The sequence below is a fragment of the Didymosphaeria variabile genome, assembly GCF_027946475.1.
Source record: "Didymosphaeria variabile strain IMI 356815 chromosome Unknown scaffold_4, whole genome shotgun sequence".
Taxonomy (NCBI): Eukaryota; Fungi; Ascomycota; class Dothideomycetes; order Pleosporales; family Didymosphaeriaceae; genus Didymosphaeria; species Didymosphaeria variabile.
In genome coordinates this window covers 4,680,743-4,700,702 of record NW_026611623.1, presented here as the reverse complement: position 1 = coordinate 4,700,702, position 19,960 = coordinate 4,680,743, and the positions used below count along the sequence as shown (strand labels likewise).

The following is a 19,960-nucleotide window of genomic DNA, read 5'->3' as shown; positions in this document are numbered from 1 at the left end:
AGATTATATATAATATAAATATTAATTAATTACTACTATAAGAATATAATACTAAAGACTTAATAGTAATCTTCTATAAAAAAACTAGATATAGAAAACTATATTATAAATTAATAATAAAGGCTTACTCTATAGTAACCTATTATCTCTATATACTACTATCTAATAATAACTCTATAGACTCTATCTATAAATTCTTATAAATTTATAGATTCTAGTTTTATAGTTCTATATTCTTAGTATCTATAAATCTATAGATCTAATTACGTAACTTTTTATATATTTATATTATACTTAGTATTTAACTTATAATTATATTCTTTTTCTATATAATCTAATTAGTTACTACTATTATTAATATAAGTTCTATAATTCTATTATAGCGTAGTAGCTATAATAGATATTTTTATAGTTTTTAGTATAGACTAGTTTTTAATACTTTTTACTTTACTTAGTACTATTTTAATTCTATTAGTAGTAATAATATATCTAAGAAACTTAAGTTATTTAATATTAAATTAGTATTTCTTAAGTTTAATTCTTAAGTATACCTTATCTAGTACTTCTAGTACTATCTATATATATTTAGTGTAGTTAGATTTATTTTTAAAAAAATAAGAATATTATTTATATATATAATAATAAATATATTTAAATATTTATAGAGTATATTATTAATAAGTACTTAAAAGGTTACTAGTATATTAGTAAGTTTAAAAGATATTACTAGGTACTTAAAGAGTTTATAGTATAATTAAAATACTATCTTTTATTTTTTACTTTTTTTTTTATTCTAATTAGGTAGTATCTATCTCTTAAGTCTATTATTATAAAAACTTTTACTTATAAGAGTCTATCTCTAAGCTCTAAGATATTAGGTAATAGATATTTATTCTTAATTATTATATTATTAATTACTTAGTAGTTAATATATAGTCTATCTAATTTATCCTTCTTTTTAATAAATATAAAGGGATTTACTACTAGTGTAATAGGGCCTCTAGGACTCTATTACTAGCCGTGGCCCTATTAGGGTTCTAGTAAGAGATAAGTAGTATATAGGGTAGTATAGATTATATAGAGTATAAATGTTAATTAATTACTATTATAAAAATATATTACTAAAGACTTAATAGTAATCTCCTATAAAAAAACTAGATATAGAGAACTATATTATAGATTAATAATAAAGGCTTATCTAGTAGTAATCTATTATCTCTATATACTACTATCTAATAATAGCTCTATAGGCTCTACCTATAGATCCTATAGATCTAGGCTCTATAGCTCTATTCTATAGATTTATAAATCTAATTACGTAACTTCCTTATATACCTATATTATACTTAGTATTTAACCTATAATTATATTTCTCTCCTATATAATCTAATTAGTTACTACTATTATTAATATAAGTCCTATAATTCTATTACGGCGTAGTAGCCGTAATAATATTCTTATAAAGTTATAAATTAGTTAATAACTCTAATCTAGATTTATTATTAAGTATAAGGTTATTAATAGTATTTATAATAGTCTATTCTTTATCCTTAATTTCCTTTATTAGGGTAGTAAGTATATTTAACTATCTAATAACCTTATTCTTAGATCTATAGTTTCTAGTAATATAGCCTAGTTTACTATATATAAAATATATATAAGTCTTAGTCCCCTAATATTAGGTTCTATCTAAAATATATATATTAGGCTTATAAAAGCCTAGTTCTTTTTCTTTTTCTTTATTTAAGTAGTTAAACTAGATATCTTCTATTAGCTAGTATCTATAGAAGTCTTATAATTAGTATTAAGGTTCTTTTAGTAGTATTCTATAGACTATAGGTACTAGTTATCTAAAACTAATATTTCTTAGGTTATATTAAAATTCCTATTATAATGTAAACTATTCTCTATTAATCCTAATTAATTTATTATATAATTTATTAAGGGTTCTAATAATTCCCCTACTATATAGAAGTTTTTCTTATAGAGGTTTCTTAAGACCTTATTTATATATTATTATTAGTAACTTATTATTCTAGTTAAGTTATATAGTATTCTTATAGAACTCTACTATATACTTAGCTACTAATTATTACTATATTATAGTTTAAATATTTTATACTATAATAGGTACCTTATTAGTAATTCTAAATATCTATTTAAGGTATTTCTTAAAGTTAGTATAGTCTTTAATAATATTAACTATGTTTATATAGTTATCTATATATTTTTTATCTTTATTATTATAGTCTATTTCTAGATACTTAGTTATATAGGGTTAAATCTATTCTCTAGTATTACCTTATATATAAATAGCTATAAAGATAACTTTTCGTTTATCTTTAGGTTATTTATTAAGTTTAAAGAAATAGAGGTCTAACTAAAGAAGCTAGATATTAGTATACTTCCTATTACTATAATATAAATTAGGTTTATATACTTTACTCTTAGAATTACCTATTAGAGTAATAGTAATATTATCTAAAGCTATAGAAGAAGTAGAAGTCCTTATAGTTATATTAAGGGTATTTAAAATATTAAGTCTAAAAAGAGTAGCTAGTTCTAAATAGATTAAGGTTAGTTCTTAGGTAAGACTTACTAAAAAAAGAAGAAAATAGGTTCTTATTAATATAGAAGTATCTTATAAAGTATAATAAGTTAATAAGGGAGGCCTAAGTAAATCTAAATAATAGATTAAAATTTAGGTTAAATATAAGTATAAAGGTTTATTTTTATATTTCTATATAGGGATTTTACTTAGTTACTTAGGGGCCCTAAATAACTAAGTAGGTTATATAATAGCTCTTAGCTACTTAGGTATTTAGAAACCTTAAGTAGCTAAGTAAGTTATATAACTACTATCTAAGTAACTTAGTATATCTTTATCTTATTATAACCCTAGTTATTATATCTTCTATCTTTATAAGCGCCTAAACTTCTCTACTATTATCTAGTTTATAATATATATAAACACTATAATATAACTCTAGGTAGTTTTAGTTTAGGTAATATTTTTATCTAAACTAGAAGTATCTAGGTAAACTACCTATTAAGATAGTATTATATTACCTAAGATTCTATCTATATTATTAGTAGTATTAAGTAATAGATCTATTCTATAGCCCTACTATATTAAGAGACTAAGGAACTTAATAGGAATAATTACTATAAGGAATAGTATATACTAGTATAGTATAAGTATAATAACTCTAATTACTCCTTTATAATAGATATTTTTATCTTTAACGTAGTATCTAGATTACTTAAAGAGGCTATTCCTAGCATTTAATATACGTCTGTAAAAATATATATTTACTTAGTAACATCCTATTCCTTATTATTACATACTAAAATAAATAAAGTGATGAGCTATCTATGGGGATACCAACTTCTCGGAGTTATAAAACCACTGTAAAAGTACCAATCGTCTCCTAAGTATAGGCTGTGGACATAAAGACGTCACGGCCAGTGTTAAACACATGGAACGGTATAACCATAAGTACGAGCGTTAAGCCACCGGTGACATCAGCACCGCCGGGAGCCAGTATGCGAAAGGCTAACAATAGGGCCGAAATATGGGCCAAGCTCCGTCCTGTTCTTGCAGATATCTCTGGTCTCGAAGTTAACGAGATCAACGAAACCGACGCTCTGGCAGATATTGGCATCGACTCTCTCATGGGCATGGAGATGTCGCGCGAAGTTGAGACCACATTCGCTTGCACTCTCGAACAGTCCGAGGTGGTCGGCCTTACCGACATACACGGCATCCTCGATTATCTCCAGACGACGCTCGACCGCCGAGATGGGGCCAGCTCTTCGACATCCTCCGAGGAACCTCCGTCGGAGGACAATTTGCTGAAAGAAGGCGGTTTCGTGACGTCCTCGCCAGACTCGTCTTCGGACTATGTGATACTGGACGACACGAAGGATAGCGACCTGGAACTACCGCCAGCTGTTGTGCTTGATTCGTTCCGCGAGTCGAGTTTGCTCACGGACCACTTCCTCAAGACTCGTGGATGCGCCGGCTACCTCAGTGGTGTGTCTCAGAAGCAGACTAGGCTCTGCCTCGTGCTCATCAGCGCGGCGTTCAAGCAGTTGGGCTGCGACCTCAAGGCGGCCCAGGCTGGCGATGTCTTGCAGCCCGTCCCGTTCGTGGCTAAGCACCAGCGATTCCGCGACTACCTGTACAAAATGCTGGAAGAGACGCGAATCATCGATAGCGATGACGGAGTCATCACCCGCACGGCCATACCGCTCCCCTCGCAGACTGCATAAGCTATCTCGGAAGACCTCATGAAGCATCACGCGGACAACAGTGCTTCGCATCAGCTCACATACAACGTCGGTACCCACATGGCCGAAGTTCTCTCTGGCAAGGCCGATGGGCCGCAGATGATCTTTGGTGACGCCAAGAACCGCGAGCTAGTCGCCAGCTTCTACGGCGAGCTTCCCTTCAACAAGCTCTACTTTGAGCTAATGGCCGACTTTCTCTCGCGCCTCTCGACAAAGCTTAATCTGACCTGCCAAACCCCAACCACTCTGAAGATCTTGGAGATGGGCGCTGGCACCGGCGGAACCACCAAGGTCCTTGTGCCCATGCTCGCCAAGCTTGGGATCCCAGTTGAATACACCTTCACTGATCTATCACCGTCGCTCGTGGCACAGGCCAAGCGGCGGTTTAAGCCGTATCCCTTCATGAAGTTCGCCGTGCACGATATCGAGCAGCCACCGTCTGAAGCAGAGCTCGTGAGCTCCCAGCACATCGTCATCGCCAGCAACGCCGTGCACGCGACGCATTCGCTCCACGTCTCGGCTGGAAACATCCGCAAGTTCCTATGCCCCGACGGCTTCCTCATCCTGCTCGAGATGATGGGTTCCCTGCACTGGGACGATGTCGTCTGGGGCACCCTCGAGGGCTGGTGGCTCTTCGACGACGGCCGGACCCACGCCATCGTGGATGAGAAGCACTGGGAGAAGGAGCTTCTTGGCTCTGGTTTCAAACACATCGAGTGGACAGACGGCAAGCTGCCCGAAGTTCGCGTGCAGCGGGTTTTGGTCGCCATGGCGGCTGATGTCCCGCCTGGGCTGAAGAGTCTGTCTGTTGCGGATCGCTCGGGTGCGAATTACCATGAGCATGATGAGGAGATGAATGAAGAACATATCCGGGCTCGAGTTGCGGCCGCGGATAAGTATGTGAAGCGCACAATTGAGGGGTTTTCGGTCACTCCACTCAGTACTTCGGCGAATGCTACAAGCAGTGCCAGCTCATCTGTTTCCGTACTGGTCACTGGGAGCACGGGAAGCCTCGGTAGCCACATCATCGCACACCTCGCCAGCCTCCCTACAGTTGATAAAGTCTACTGCATTAACCGCCATGGTCCGGGCGGCCTGAAGGCAAGGGCCAATGCGGATCCGCAAAAGCGTCAAATCCAGGCACTTGAGTCGAAGTCAATTCACCTGGACCAGTGGTCACTCTCCAAGCTCGAGGCGATCGAAACGGACTCTTTCGAAGCGCAGCTCGGCCTTGACATGGAAGTTTACGAACAACTAGTGGATAGCGTGACGCACATCATTCACAACGGCTTCCCCGTCAATGGCCTGCGCTCCCTGGAGCAGAACGAGCCGCAGTTCGCCACGATGCGCAACCTCGTCGACCTCGCGGCCAAGGCGTCCGCAGCTCGCGGTCCAAACAGCAAGATTACCTTTCAGCTAGTATCGTCGCTTTCGGCCGTGGGCAAGTATCCCTACACGCACGGCGGTCAGACGCAGGTGCCCGAGGAGCCGCTCGACATGGATAGCGCGCTACCCAACGGCTATGGTGGCGCCAAAGTGATATGCGAGCGTGTGCTGCGGGAGACCCTAGGTCAGCACCCCGAGCGCTTCCGTGCGGCTTGGCCAGGTCTCCGGCTCCGTCAAAACCGGCTACTGGAACCACATGGAGGTCCTTGGTTTTCTTTTCAAATCGGCCCAGACCCTACGCGCCTTCCCTAACGTTACGGGCCCGCTATCGTGGGTGCCGCTTGAGTCCGCCTCTGCGACACTGGCAGATCTACTGCTGCGCGAAATCCCAGATTGCTACCCTGTATACCACATTGATAACCCTGTCATCAGAGACTGGGCGGAGATCGTCCCTGTTCTAGCCGATGCGTTAGGCGTGCTAAAGAAGGGCGTCGTTCCCTTGGAGGAGTGGGTCAGGAGGGTTCGGGCTCACCCCGCAGAGAACCCATGGGAGAACCCAGCCTACCAGGCCTTATCCTTCTTCGAGTCTAAGTTCTTGCACATGTCGTGTGGCGGAGTAACGCTGGCGACGGCGAAGGGGCGGGAGCACTCTCCTACTCTAAGGACTCTACGGCCTATAAGTAACCAGCAGGTGAGGCGATATATCGAAGTATGGAAAGAGAGTGGGTTTTTATAGACCTTATATAGAGCCAACCTTAACGCCCTTATTCTATCTAATATATAAATAAGGCTATGATGGACCTTAATATAGATCCCAGCCTACCCCTACAGAAAGGTGGCTTAACCTTCGCGTATGTGGTAGTGTGGCACGGTCTCCTAAAATAGAAAATCGCTTGATATTTAAGGATTGGCACTCGCTAATGCTCTCCCTAGCTACGTGAATCCTTATTCTTACCTCTCTTCTATAACGAGCCTACTACCTTCTTCTCTAGTACCTTACATAAAGGTTCTCCCTCCCCTGTCTCTCTCTTCCTTCTCTTTTTCTATAGCATTTTATCTCTCCTACTTTCTCTTTCTCATGGCTCACGGTCGCGCTTCCCTTACACGGCTACCAGTGGAGGTACTCCGTGCCATCTTCCTTCAACTACCTTCCGGTGCCGCTCTTACCTTTGTTCGCACCTGCCGTCGCTTCCACTCTGCATGCGACGATCCAAATACGTGGCGAAACCTCGTAGCTGCGCAGCCAACGCTTGCAGGTGCTTACCGCGCCGTCTTGCGTTACCGTACCGAACAAGGTGGGTGGAAGCGTTATGTGGTTGCTGACGCCCTGGCCACCAGCCAGCACAGAGCGCTGGACAGCAAGGATGTAGAGAACTGGCTCCCGCACGTGATTGCATTGCAACGTAGGTTCTTTCCGTCACGAAAGGCCAGTGGCCCGATGTGACCGTATCATTACTAACCCTACTCCTTTGTGCTCGCAGATCCTATACTTACGTCGATGGATGTCCTCTCCCTCGACCAACTATGCGACGCCATCTGTAGCGCCCCGATCGTTTCGGGTAGCGATGTCGATCCCGAAAGCCTAGCTACATCAGTCTTTGCTCTCAGTCCAAGCCGAGCTGAGGATACCCACACCTGGCGCCTCGCGCAGGCGGCCGGCTTCTGCCTCTCTGCGCACCTACTCGCCTCCCACCCCGACGGGGGGGAGCCGCCCAGCCTTCTCCAATCCGCCCAGTGGTTCCGCGTGACTGACCACCGCGGGCTCGACGTCGGTGCCAGGGACACCGTGCATCATCTGGTCATGCTTCACGCGCTGGCCAACCGGGCCCTTGGCCTCTTCTACCGGGAACTCTGCTGGGCGCTTGCCAACAGTGACACGTACTACCCCACGCCGCCGCCAACCATCCATTCGCTCCCGTTGGCCACGCTCTGCGCGCCGCCCGTACCCTTTATGGTAGACGGCCTCGCGCGTTTCGGCACGTGCCATCTCCCTGCGATGACCGAACCCAGCTTCTTCGTGGACGACGAGTGGACGGGGTGCTCCAGCATAGGGGCCCGGCCGAAGACGCTCTTCAGCGGAATGGGCGGCGATGGCGTTGACCCCTTCGACCTCCCCTTCGAAGTGGGACAGACGATGCGATTTCGGTTCGTGCGGGAATGGGACGACGGTAGCAAGTATCTGCTGCAATCGAACTGCTTCCAGATGCACGCCGCACTACAGATCCTCCAGGTGACGGTGGACAGAGCCACCGGACACTTGAAGATTGCGCGCAACCATCAACCTCACGCATTCTGGACCGTGTACGATGCAGTCGTGACGCCCTTTGGGTTAGTTGAGGCATTGCACCCGCATGGGTTTTGGACGTGGTTCTGGAAGTGCAAGTGGTCGGGAACGAAGGTATGAATGCTGTTCGACAGTACGATTACTATCTCCTACCCTACGATCCCCCAACGTGGCCTACGCTACTCTACGTCGTCACCTCATCACGCGTAGGGCTATGAGCACATATGAGTGATATGTGTGTATTGCGGGGGCATAGGCTGTCTTTGCTGGGTGTATCGAATCCTTTTTTACGGCGTATATACTTGAACAAAGGGCTAGCTAAGACTAAACTAGGCTAAAGCTAAATAGAAATAGCCTATACAAATGACTTCTACATATAAATAACTACAAATAGCGCTAAGGGCAGTAATGACAGTAAATGTTCCCTTAGAGTGAGGGATAGTAGGTGATCAAGAGACCTATGCGTGGAGTAAGGTGGCAATAAAGGATAAGGTTGCTCGTAGGCACAGAGGGCCCTAATAAACCTCATCTGGGTGGTCATTGCTGAGCAAGCAGCAAGAAGGTGGGATTGGTCTGATCACGCCGCAGAACCAAACATTTGGGATGGAAATACCAGCCTGGCCGCTACCACCGATCCTTCTTCCATTCCCCTCCCCAGCCTACCACCGGCTTCCATCATGGCCTCATCCCTGCGACGGTGGTAAGCCATGTCATCTCCGACCAGGTTTTCCCATCACCGCCCTGACTACCGGCGTTGACCCCTGGATTCGTTGCGGTCACCCTCTTCTGACAGTAGTCCCAACACTCGCGCACCGCACTGTCCACGTGGGTTAGCTTTACAGGGCATGCGGATGAAGATACCTATACGCACTAGGCCCACGATTGATAGACACCGTCGGGTACGACGCCTTTGCGGAAAGAAAATCTAATTCCTAGGGCGGCCGAATGCGCAATGAAGCACGTCATCTACGCACACGTTAGCTAGGGGTCGTAGGCGAGTACGTGGGCTGACATCTTGGCGTATCTACGTACACACGCGTTGCTGATTGCTATCTGCGTCCAGTCCATAAGCGCGCGCTGCTCCAGTCCATTGTCTTGGCCGGGCGTCATGTGGCGCCACGCGGCGTCTGGCGAAGACGAGGCCGGCGAGGTTGGGGCGGCTTCGATAGTTACGCTGGTAGTAGAGGGGATGGATTCCCGCTCACCTGGTGCCGTCCCGACCGTGGTAGGCACGCCGAGCGGATTGCAAGTTCCAACGCCCAGATGCAAGGCCGTGAGGAAGGCTGGAATGAACTTCATAATTACGTCAGGGTAAAGATGGCGACGGAGTTGGGTTGAGTGAGACGATGTGAAAGGGTTAAAGATGCAAGTGTGGTACGTCTCTGAGCTTTTATACACATCCCTCCACGCTGCAGGGGCGACTTTGTAAGCTATCGTGGGAGGCCACGATGGCATAAGATTTGTTAGACATCTGGGCTGGGCGTATGCGGCGATGGTAGAAGCTAGTGTAGCAAGAGTACGGCGTCGCTGGGCATCAGTGTAGAGGATGCGTGAAATAGGGGCGGAGGGTCGAGGTCCTACTACGTTACGGCGTAGAGGTAGGGTAGGTGCGATGACAGAGTGTGTACGGCATAAAGGTGCGAGCGTAGAGGATGCCACCTGGTCAGAGTTAGGCACGGTGGATTGGTAAATATCCCATGGCAAACGGCTCCTTGGTTCGCTAGGTGTTGGTAAATGTGCCGCAAAGGAGTCAGGTTAACGATGCGGAGATGGTCATGGCCAGGTTCCGTTCGGTGTGAGCAGACGGTCGAACGCAGGAGCAGGTCTGATACAAAGGAGTGGGCGGCGCGGGCGGGGTGGGCGTAGTGTGGGCAGAGAGAGTTAGACACTAGGTGGCAGGGGATGCTATCACAGTGGTCTTAAGAAGGAGAGGGACACGTATGCAAAAGTCGAGAGCATACGACGTGGTGCCCTGCAATGGATCCCCTATAAAGAAGGTGGTGTGCCCTCCGACCGTCCTTAACCAGAGCACCACGTTCCCCTACCGTCTTCTACTTTACACCAGCCCCTTTGTCCAACTCGTTATTCAATCCAAGATGCATTCCCACGTAGCCGCCACCGTCGGTTCGTTCTTCCTCCTCCTTTCCCTCCCTCTCGCCTCTGCCGGTTGCTACAAAGACGAGATCTCCACAACGGATACCCAGTTTGCATTGGACCACGTCCACGACGCTGCATCGTACCTGCAAGGTAATCTGGTACAGGGCCAGGAGCGTGGGCTGTGCGTCACCGACCTGGCCGTCGGAAACCAATGGTTTTTTAGTATCCACAACGCTGGGAAGACGGGCGCGGACGTGTCTCGGAATGACATCGAAGCGTACCTACGCCGGGAGATCAATGGTTGCATGAAGAAGGGGGGGAAGAGTAAGCACGAGAACAACATCGAGTACAAGTATGTAACCGCAGCCACTCCGGCATCGTAGAAGGGTAGGGGGTTAGAGGGCTAACCGTGGCATCTTGCCTTGTAGTGCCGATCCGAACAATGGTGTCTGCATGGACGCGGTGTACATTAACCAGCATCCACCACGTCAACGGAGAGGGGTAACAGGTCGGGCTGCCAACATCGTCTTCATCCCTATTAGCGGAGGCCCTACCCCCGCCCGACCGCAGCTGGGAACCGAGCAGGCAGAGTAGCTTGGCTAGACTGGGTAGATGGGTGCCGTCGGGTCCGTTTTCTAAGGGGGAGATGGTGGCTAGGCTGGAAGGGTTGATTCTTTGGCAAGCGCACTTGCACCCTCCTTTTCTTTAGACGAGCCTCTTTTTGTTCCTACTTCTGATGTTCCTTTGGCCTCTTTTTGCTCCTACTTCCGACGCTCTTTTGGCCTCTTTTTATACTTACTTCCGACACTCATTTGAACGCTCTTTTAAATACTTTTACTTCGACTGCTGTGCTTTCGCCTCTTCATTACCCAGCGCTCCAGTGAGACAGATGCCGATGCCTACCCAATAATATGGTCACGGAGGGGGGCTTACGCGAAGGGGCCGCATACGAAGCAGTAACTTAACCCCAACGTCTTTAAGCGCCGCTTAGGCTGTGCCTCCATACCTGTGACAAACTAGACGGGTGGCTGGGGATGCAAAATGCAACGTAGGCTTGCGGCGCAGGCACGACGTCCTGCAGAGATGTGGCCAAGCAGTCACGGGTCTAAGGAGAGGAAGACGGTGTAGGAAGAAAAAAGGCGTTCGCCGTCCGGGCTTCGGCTCGCATCCAAACCTCCCTCTCCTCACCTGGCCTAAAGAACTCACTCCTGGACATCTGTTAGCCCACCCTGCATGCCAATTTTGCACGATCAGTCCGATCCCCTTCTACGACACTGCGACCCTAGGCAACAATGCTACGGCAAAGCATCCTTCCCGCCGATCCGTTCACGCTGCAGGTAGGCTGGAGAGTGATCATCTGGGCGATCAGCGCAGCTGCGTCCCTTTCCAGCTCCCGGCACCTCTTGGTAGACCTAGGCCTACACTACCCGTCCCACCTGCTCCTACTCCAGTTGGTTGCAACCGCTATCCTTTACGCGCTGCGTTTGGTAGTTGTCGTCCTCAGTCGCCGAGCTGGCCTCCATGCGCAACCTCTCCAGCATGCCCGGCTGGCTACCTCTCCTCTGCTACGTGTGTCGCTGTCAGGGGTGACGGCTGTCTCCAGCTTACTGGTCCTCCAGGCCGTGCTACACTTTCCGAACCTGGCCACGCTCGCCATGCTACCAGTACGTACCATACGGGACCGCAAATAAGAAGAATGTGGCTAACACCAGCTAGGTGGTCAGCCCCGTATCAGAGCAACTCACGGCCTGGATAATCAGCACACCCGGGAGAAGGCTGGTACGGGAGCCAGCTCTTCTCCTCCTCCTCCTCAGCCTGTGTTCTGGCATATTCTTCTACGGGGAATATCGGTTGACGACGAAGGGACTAGCCTGCGCCGTTCCCGCTGTGCTCCTCTTGGGCCTGCCGACGTCGTTTTGCGGGGGCGGCCGGTATGCTCACGACGCTCCGCTCGACTCGGTGCTCTTCTATGGTTGGGGCCTCGGCCTTGCGGGACTCTGCGTATTGCGCGAGGAGACGAGCTTCGTGGCTGCGCTCCAAGGCCAGGACGGTCGGCAGGCAGCCTACCTCCTACTGGGCAATGTGGCGTCTTCCGCCGTTGCCATGGACTTGGGAAGATCACTACTGGCACCCATCTGCACATGGAATGGTCGGGACCGGCTATCGGCCATGCTCGTGCTTAGTGGATGCGCAGGGTTGTCCTCGGTCCTCCTCCTACGTCAACGGTCCTACACCGCCTGGCTCCAGCTGGGCGCCTACGTCGGAGCCGCGGCGGTGCTCGAACGCCTACGGAGGCTCCAGAAGTGGCCGTGTTCACCTCCAAAATCTCCACGCCCGTCCTCCCCAAGCCTTGCCATGGCGGAAGCAGCCTCACGTGGAGACGACACGGCCAGCTCCCGTCGCGCCTCGACGCCGACGCCGACCTCGGAAGCGTTCGGGGGGACGTCGTCGCCCGACGACCACCGCGCCCACGCTCACGCCTCTAGCTTTCTTCGGATTCTTCCTATAGGGGCCATCGCAACCGCGTGGTTTGCGTTCATCTTCCTGAACTTCCTACCTGGCCACACCCCCGACGCTTACCGCGTTGCCCCCGTACTGGACTCCGCATTCCATCCGAGCCACCCCGTGGATGTAGTCGTCAGTATGTACCAGGAGTCGCTGGAAAGCGTTGCTTCTCTGCTCGCTTCCCTTCGCGACATCCCTACCCTGGCTGGCGCGCGAGTGCACGTATACGCAAAGGCATCTCCCATGAACCTAACCGCCTTGAAGCAGCAGACCGGCGCCCACCGGGTCGTCCCGCTCCCCAACGTAGGACGCGAAGGGGAAACCTACCTGCACCACATCCTGTCCCACTGGGACCTCCTGGCCAAGCACACGCTGTTCGTCCAAGCTGACATGCACAACGAGGAGGCTACCCTCCGACGCATACGATCTTACTTCCATCCCCAGCGGACCGGCATGCTGAGCTTAGGCTTCGTCGGCCATAGCATAGGATGCAACGGTACGGATCAGTGGGGATGGAGCGAGAAGTCCGGTATCGTCCCTTACGTCTACGGGCGCGTGTACCAGAGGCCATGCGAAAGGATCCTCCTAAGCTACAAGGGCCAGTTCATCGTCTCAGCAGAACGTATCCGTGGGATTGGGCAGGGACTGTACCGCGAGCTGCACACCGCCACCGTCGATGCGGGTAGTTGGGCACACAAGGAACCCTACCTGCGAGGTAGGAAGGACAGCATGAGCGCCCCGGTTTTCGGATACACGTTGGAGCGGCTGTGGAACGTCCTGTTCCAGTGCTCGGACATGGATGTAGCTTGGAAATGTCCCAGTCTACTGAGTGGGAAGAGGAAAGGAGGGAGCATTCGTGACTGCCAGTGCCTGGATAGGTAGGCGCAGGAGGACGCTGACCTCTTACCTGATGCTTGAGGCCTAGGTGCTGCGTTTCCGTACGATGAACTATGGCTTAGTCTCAACCTATTCGTGTCCCCTCTTTCCACTTTTTAGGGTTGGCAGGCGAGGGTAGACTCATCTAATAGGAATTCTGGCCCCTACCATTAGCTTGCTAGGATGTGAACTGCTTTGCCCCCTTCCTCGCTGGACGAGGTGCCACCCATGCCGCGCTTCCAGCCTCCTCCTAGCGTTTTCCACGCCACGTAAGAAGTGCCCTAGAATTAGGGTACCATCAACCCAGCTCGTTAGATGATGCAAATCGTGTCCTACAATCCAGCGTTGCGGCACGGTTCTGTGACGGGGTGCATCGTCAGACCACCTTGCTACGCTACCTCCCTCGGCAGCGCCTGCAGTGATCTACGTTTCTTCGACAAGAATTGGTACGCTTACGGCACGGTGTAAAAGGATCCCTCTTTTCTCACCCCAGAAGATGAGTATACTTCTCGTATGCAGGGAACCTAACCCCATTGCACACAGTAGCGCAGCTTCTCCCATCATCCGCGCTGCTGGCCGACGGGACCTTTAGAACGACAAGCCATCCACCTCGCCTGGTAATGCTGCTCCCTCGAATCATGTCTGCCGTAGGCTCGGACGTCCTCGCTCCTTCGCAGATGACCGGCCCCTCGGCGGCATCCGTAGCTGGGTTTGTTGCGACTCTCGTAGCGCTCTTCCTCTGCGCGCTGTTTCTGTTTCGATGCATCGGGAAGCGCATGCAGGCTCGACGTCTCGCCACACAGCATCAATGCCCTCCACCTGTACAGGAGAAGGATCAAGACCTACACACCATGCCGGTTCTCTCGCCGAAAACCACGATGGAGCACGGCGTGGCCACGCCTGGCTACCCACCTCCAGCCCGCCCGAGGCCTCACTGCAGAATCTTTACCATCTTCCGAGGCGCAGAGGCCCTAGCCATCACCCCATCAGTAGGTTCGGGGTGGATCCTCGACCCCGAAGACGCAACGTCACCAAGTGGTAGCCTGGACGTGAAGGGCGCTCGGCCCAACCCTTTGCGGCGAGTCTGGACGGGGCGGAGTGGGCTGCCGGAGCGGCGGCTGTGGTCCGGTTCCAGCGGTTGTAGCAGCTGGTACTCGCGGACGATCTGGTGGTGGAGTTTTCCCGGCGGAGAATAGCTAGGAGAAGTCATGGGGCGTGGGCCTACAGTCGACGGGGTACTGCGGAGAGTCCCTGAGCGCATCGTTCGTCCCCGCGCTGATTCATCTTTAGTGCTAGGTATGGGACCATCTGAGTAAGGTACGACTTACTTGATCAGCACAATATTGGGTTGGAAGCGGATGCCCTGGTCAGCATACATGGCGACTTCATGTACTAGGGCGCCTCGATGACCTTCGTTCTGCTGTTGAGTTTATAGGCTGTCAGTACAATGGTGGTAAGTAGGTGCACATGAACGCACCTTGTCTGTCATATTACCCGATGATACTGTTCCTACCATGTCGACTGTTATTCCTACACGCTGCAACATGCGCTCAAGGTGCTCTCGGTACCCATTTCCATCGCTCGACCCCTGGCCGTACGTAATGGACGCGCCGAGGGGGAGGACGCGTAGCGGGACGTGTTGGTGGTCGCTGCGAGGTGTGTGCAGCAGCGGAGTGGGCTCGACCGACGCGATGCCTTGGGAGGAGGCGGTCCGCCTCGAAAGGGAAGGCGGTTCGATAACCGTTGCGCTGGCTAAGGCGGCAGCAAGGTGCAAAGAAGAAGACAGGAGAGAGCAAAACATGGCTAGGTATGCTACATGCGGAAAGATGACGAGTAACTAGAGAAGGAGGATGATGCTTCTGCAGATGAAGAGACCTACTGCGTTCCTTCTCGTAGATAGAGGGAGATCTGTGCTGTTTATGTAGCCAAAGTCTACCTAGCTATGTTGCGTTCCCTTGCAACGTGGAGACTACCGTGTCGTGCCATGGACTTTGCCGCTGCACTAGGTGGGCTGCCATGGGCCTGTTCCAAGCCGCCAGCCGTGCCTCCTCTGTGATAACCTCACCACAACAGCTTCGCCGTCAGGCCATCCACGCATCATGACGAGTTCCCCTACCACATCAAACTGGGTGCAATTATTGGTGTCTCGGACGATGAAGCGAGCGTCAGTACCAATAAGAGCATCAGGTCGCAAAGCGGATCACCTAAGCTTTCAGCGGGGCACTGATGAGCTGTCTGGTAGTGCTTAAGGACACTCTGGTCGCTTATGCAGAAGGTATTCTCTTGCTCTTGAAACCCTTCCTCGACAAGCTATGTAATAGTGGCGAAGGGTATCTAGTAGCCGAAATAAATAGACGTGCTCCTCCGCGACGATTGTTTTGCCTTGTTCACTTAAGGCTCTAGGTCTGTCTCTAATGGCCAACACCGCGGGCGCTGACCCTACCAGCCGAACGACTCGCCGATGGATAAGCCTCGACTAATACGAGCCTGGTATACACTTAATTTAACATGCGAGCAAAGCTACCATTAGCACACTAACCTACTTATCTTTGCTTATAGTCTTCTCCCTAATGTGTCTCATAGTAGCTTAAAGCACTAAAGAGTTGATTGTATTCTAAGAGCACTCCTCCGCGCAAAAGGGTTAAGTCGCTGCCGAGATGCATCAAAGACGTGCGAAAAGGAAGGCAGTTCCACGCATCTTTCCTAGCTTTCCAGTACGTCCATTCCCGAAGACCCAGGTAAGGCTGAACTAACAATCAACAGCATGTCCTTCCACAGCGGACTCATTCTACTACACCGCTCCTCTCTCAAGGACGAAGGAGCAAGCGGTGAGCTAGCCTACCAGCAAAGCAAACGATCCGCCGGCCATGTCGCCGCCTTCCTCCGCGCCTACCACGATTGCTTCCCCAATTCCACGCCGAATTTCATGGTCGTGCACGTCACACTTAATGCCTCTCTTGTACATCTCACTCTCCTTCAAACTAGAGACGCTACGACCTACCGCAGCGCTGTGCGGGCGCTGAAGTCGTCCGTTAAGATCCTCGCGCAGCTGGTGCAGCAGTGCGAATACGCACGCATTGCATATGACTACTTGCGACAGTTCGCATTCCAGTATGAGATTATCCCTGCGAACTCGGAGAGTTTCTGGCCGCTGCTTGAGGAGTGACTTGTGACATAATAGCAGACTGAGGTGTTACTGTAAATAGCTTACTGGCTACGTAGTACCTAATTCGCTTGGGTGAATATTCCTAAATGTGAGGAAGTTCGGGGTGGCGATAGTGTTATGCATAAAGGTCAAATCATTTGGTGCGAGTGCTGCATCTAAGCTTGAACATCACAGCACAAAGCGTGGGAGTGGTGAGGGTAATCTCATCAATCAAGCTGGGCTTTGGCGTCGTGGCAACAACAGCGTGGTGGAAGTGTAAGTGCATCAGTATCTGGAACAGGTACGTATCCATTTAACTAACATAAAATCATATGGAGGAGTAACGTTTTGACAGTCCATACCATCTCTTCCATATCGGATGTCTGCTCTCATGTGGGGATGTTCATGGTGGTATGAATCTTACCCAGCAACGCAGAGTCTTCCACCAGGTGGGCAAAGCGGGCAACAGTGTTGTTTTTGTCCTGATCCGGCCCTTGAGTTGTGCAAAGGGCAAGCTTCAGAAGGTTGTGTACGCATTCGATACGAGAGCGCGTCAGGGATGCACGCTGGCCAGATTTAACGGCGATATATCTAGAAGCAATAACAAGACGGAGTCCTAATAAAGTACTTGGTTCTGGAAGTTCTGTGCAACCCTACCTATCCAGGAGCAATATTAGGGTTAGTGTTACGCGAACACTTCGAAGAGCATAACAGGCGGGCCCTTGGATTCGATCGAGGCTTGTTGATATGTGGCTTTAGACCAATGAAGCATCTGTAAGCGTTTATTGAATCACGAATCTAAGGTGTCTTGCACTGGGAGAAGGACTAGGCTGAAACTAACGAAAATGCATTAACCGGCGCTCCATCGTGCCATGGAGTCAATAGCCCTATGCTGAGCCATGTGATTGGGTTCGATGTCCTGGCTGACATCCCTGCCTGATACGGTCGTCTGAGGACGATACATATCTTCCCATCCCGCAGCCTTCTCACAGTTGTCGTGAGAGCAGTGTGTTACATATAGAGTATTGCTTTCCTCATCTGCTACATTGACATCAAGCGAAGTCATTAGGGAAACATTTCTCTTTCGCCCACAATTTCTGATCGTGAGTCTTCGCATGATCCTCCAACTGCGCCTTGTTGGTGGAGACCATTTCTTTACGGCAGTTTTGGCACTACACCGCCCCAACCAGAGATGTCAGCAGTGTCATGCCGCCCTTTGTTTGGTGACTCGAAATCACGAGGCACAAGGACGTTTGGGAGGAGACGCAATCATACAATAGAAGTTGGCTTGGGAGCCTTCACAGGAAGACCGTTTGCCTTAACCGGGGCGCGGGTGCCAGCCTTTTCAGCTGCTTTGTGCTCGCGCTGGACCTGCGCGTTCGTGGGTAAGCCAGTTGCACATCCTTAGCCTGCGCAGAGGCACGAAGAAGGCGACACATACTCTAGCTTTCTTAGAAATCGGCATGGTGGCTGATCACGTTAGGTGTATTCGTGGTGGGGATGTTGCGGTGGGCGTTGTGCTGAGGGGAAGATTTTCAAAGATACCGCTAAGACTTAGCGCGTGGCGAGCCAATCAAAGGAAAGCGCAGATGACACAACAGTCTTTCTGGAAGATGGTCCCAGCCATGTATGCCGTAAAAAGGATTGATATTTACCCTCGAGAATGGAGAAGCAGCTCGCTGACTGGCACTGTGGTTAAAATCCCGAAGATAGCGAAGCCGGTTTCACTGAGGACTATACACGACCTTATATGTAAGCCTTATTCTATCCAGTATTACACTAAAGCTCTACGAACTAATTTGTGATATGCAGTTGCTAATTACCACTTTTACAGGTTAACTTCCTTCCGAATCACACAAGAAAATAAGTCTATCGTTGCCAGAAAAAAGGTGGGTGGGCCAACGAGCCCAAGTACAATACAGGACGGATACTATAATTTCCATAACAAATAAAACGGTAATAACTCCGTTCGTAAAAGCGTCTGGACGGCTGTTTCAAGCACTCGGTTTCTTCGTATTAAGGTTGGTCCACTTGGTACACAAGCTGGTAGCGGCAGTGATGCCGCAGGCCGCAATAGTAATTGCAAAAGCAACCTTGATGCCCCATGCGTACGCATGGAGAACACCGTCCAGCTCGGCTCCGGAAAATACCTCGCGCAGGGCTGTGGCACCGGTAGCCGTGACTAGGGCGGGATCGACGCTCGGTGCGGTGCTAGCAAGCTTGTGCACGAGCTGGTTGACGAAGCCGGATTGCGCGGCTGCGATCATAAATGTGGCGCCGATAGATCGAGCGACTGTGCACGAGGGACACAATCAGCTTAGGGTTCAAGGGTTCAAAGAAAATTGACAGCACCTTGGGACAGGGCGAAGGAAAACTTACATATAATGATTGCGGTCACAGGAGCTATGTCGCTTGGCGCAGCAAAAGCCTGCGCAATAATGAGCGGGATTTGGAGGCCCATGCCGTATCCAAGGCCGGCCAGGATCTGAAATCCAACCCATTTGCCCGTCGAGGTCCCAATGTCGAGGGTATACAGGAGACCAGCGGAGATGGTTCCGACCACAGAGCTTGCTAACAAATACGGAGCTGCAATACCCGTCTTCGTGATGGCTCTGCCGGAGGCAAATGTGGCAACGCTAAACAAGGCAATAAGAGGAATGTTGCGCACACCTGAGCCAATCGGACTGCGGTTATCGATGCTTTGGAAATAGATGGGCAGGTAGTAGAGAGTGATGAAATACGAGCCAGCGAAGAAGAAGCCCCATACAGAGTTGACCCAGACGGTTCTTTGCCGCATGAGGCGTGGTGACAGCATGGCGCGTTCGTCCTGCCATATTTCTAGCATTATGAGTGCAAGAACCATCAACCCGAAGCCGACGAGTAAGCCGATGACAACGCTGGAACTCCACGAATAGGTTACACCACCGTACTGAAGAGCTAGAAGCAAGGCGAGGGATGCACCCATTATAAGCGCCGTCCCTGGAAAGTCCATGTGTAGAAGCTTCTCCTTGAGCGTAGCATCGACCTGCTTAGCGGTTGCAGGGGTCTTGAAGGTGAGCAGGATGACCAAAGCGGCCACACCTCCGACTGGAAGATTGATATAGAAGCACCTAGACTCGTCATATCAGTCAGGTCGGGGGATAAATAACAGAAGTCTATGACTGGATGTAGTCCCTTGTTTTGCAACAAAGACCAAGCAGTACAACATTCTTAACTCACCACCTCCAAGTCGCCGCATCTGTAAGCGCTCCACCAATGAGTGGTCCAGCGACAGCGGCGACGCCATATGACAGACCGATGAACCCTGTGTAGGTTGCTCTTTTCGCGGGCTCAGCCGAAAAGGCCGAAATTGTGTAAACTCCAGGCGCGACGCC

The 19,960-nt window shown here is 49.4% G+C and overlaps 5 protein-coding genes across 5 annotated transcripts; 4 read left to right on the top strand and 1 right to left on the bottom strand.

Moving 5' to 3' along the window:
- Positions 1–3,566: 3,566 nt before the first annotated feature.
- Positions 3,567–4,275, top strand: N0V89_006447 (uncharacterized protein; the record flags this gene model as incomplete). Its single annotated transcript, XM_056215217.1, has 1 exon — positions 3,567–4,275. A coding segment is annotated over one exon (709 nt), but the record flags the coding sequence as incomplete, so codon positions are not given.
- A 78-nt stretch (positions 4,276–4,353) lies between these two features.
- N0V89_006446 (uncharacterized protein) lies at positions 4,354–5,991 on the top strand (the record flags this gene model as incomplete). The annotated part of the gene is given in 2 exon segments (XM_056215216.1): positions 4,354–4,362; positions 4,378–5,991. The coding sequence occupies 2 exon segments, from the start codon at positions 4,354–4,356 to the stop codon at positions 5,989–5,991; spliced, it is 1,623 nt and encodes a 540-aa protein (XP_056072483.1).
- Positions 5,992–11,715: 5,724 nt separating this feature from the next.
- N0V89_006445 (uncharacterized protein) lies at positions 11,716–13,447 on the top strand (the record flags this gene model as incomplete). Its single annotated transcript, XM_056215215.1, has 2 exons — positions 11,716–11,724; positions 11,777–13,447. 2 exons carry the CDS (start codon positions 11,716–11,718, stop codon positions 13,445–13,447), a joined length of 1,680 nt encoding a protein of 559 aa, XP_056072482.1.
- Positions 13,448–16,011: 2,564 nt separating this feature from the next.
- Positions 16,012–16,607, top strand: N0V89_006444 (uncharacterized protein; the record flags this gene model as incomplete). The annotated part of the gene is made up of 3 exons (XM_056215214.1): positions 16,012–16,015; positions 16,149–16,155; positions 16,205–16,607. The coding sequence occupies 3 exons, from the start codon at positions 16,012–16,014 to the stop codon at positions 16,605–16,607; spliced, it is 414 nt and encodes a 137-aa protein (XP_056072481.1).
- Positions 16,608–18,918: 2,311 nt separating this feature from the next.
- N0V89_006443 (uncharacterized protein) lies at positions 18,919–19,709 on the bottom strand (the record flags this gene model as incomplete). The annotated part of the gene is made up of 2 exons (XM_056215213.1): positions 18,919–19,673; positions 19,703–19,709. The coding sequence occupies 2 exons, from the start codon at positions 19,707–19,709 to the stop codon at positions 18,919–18,921; spliced, it is 762 nt and encodes a 253-aa protein (XP_056072480.1).
- Positions 19,710–19,960: the final 251 nt, after the last annotated feature.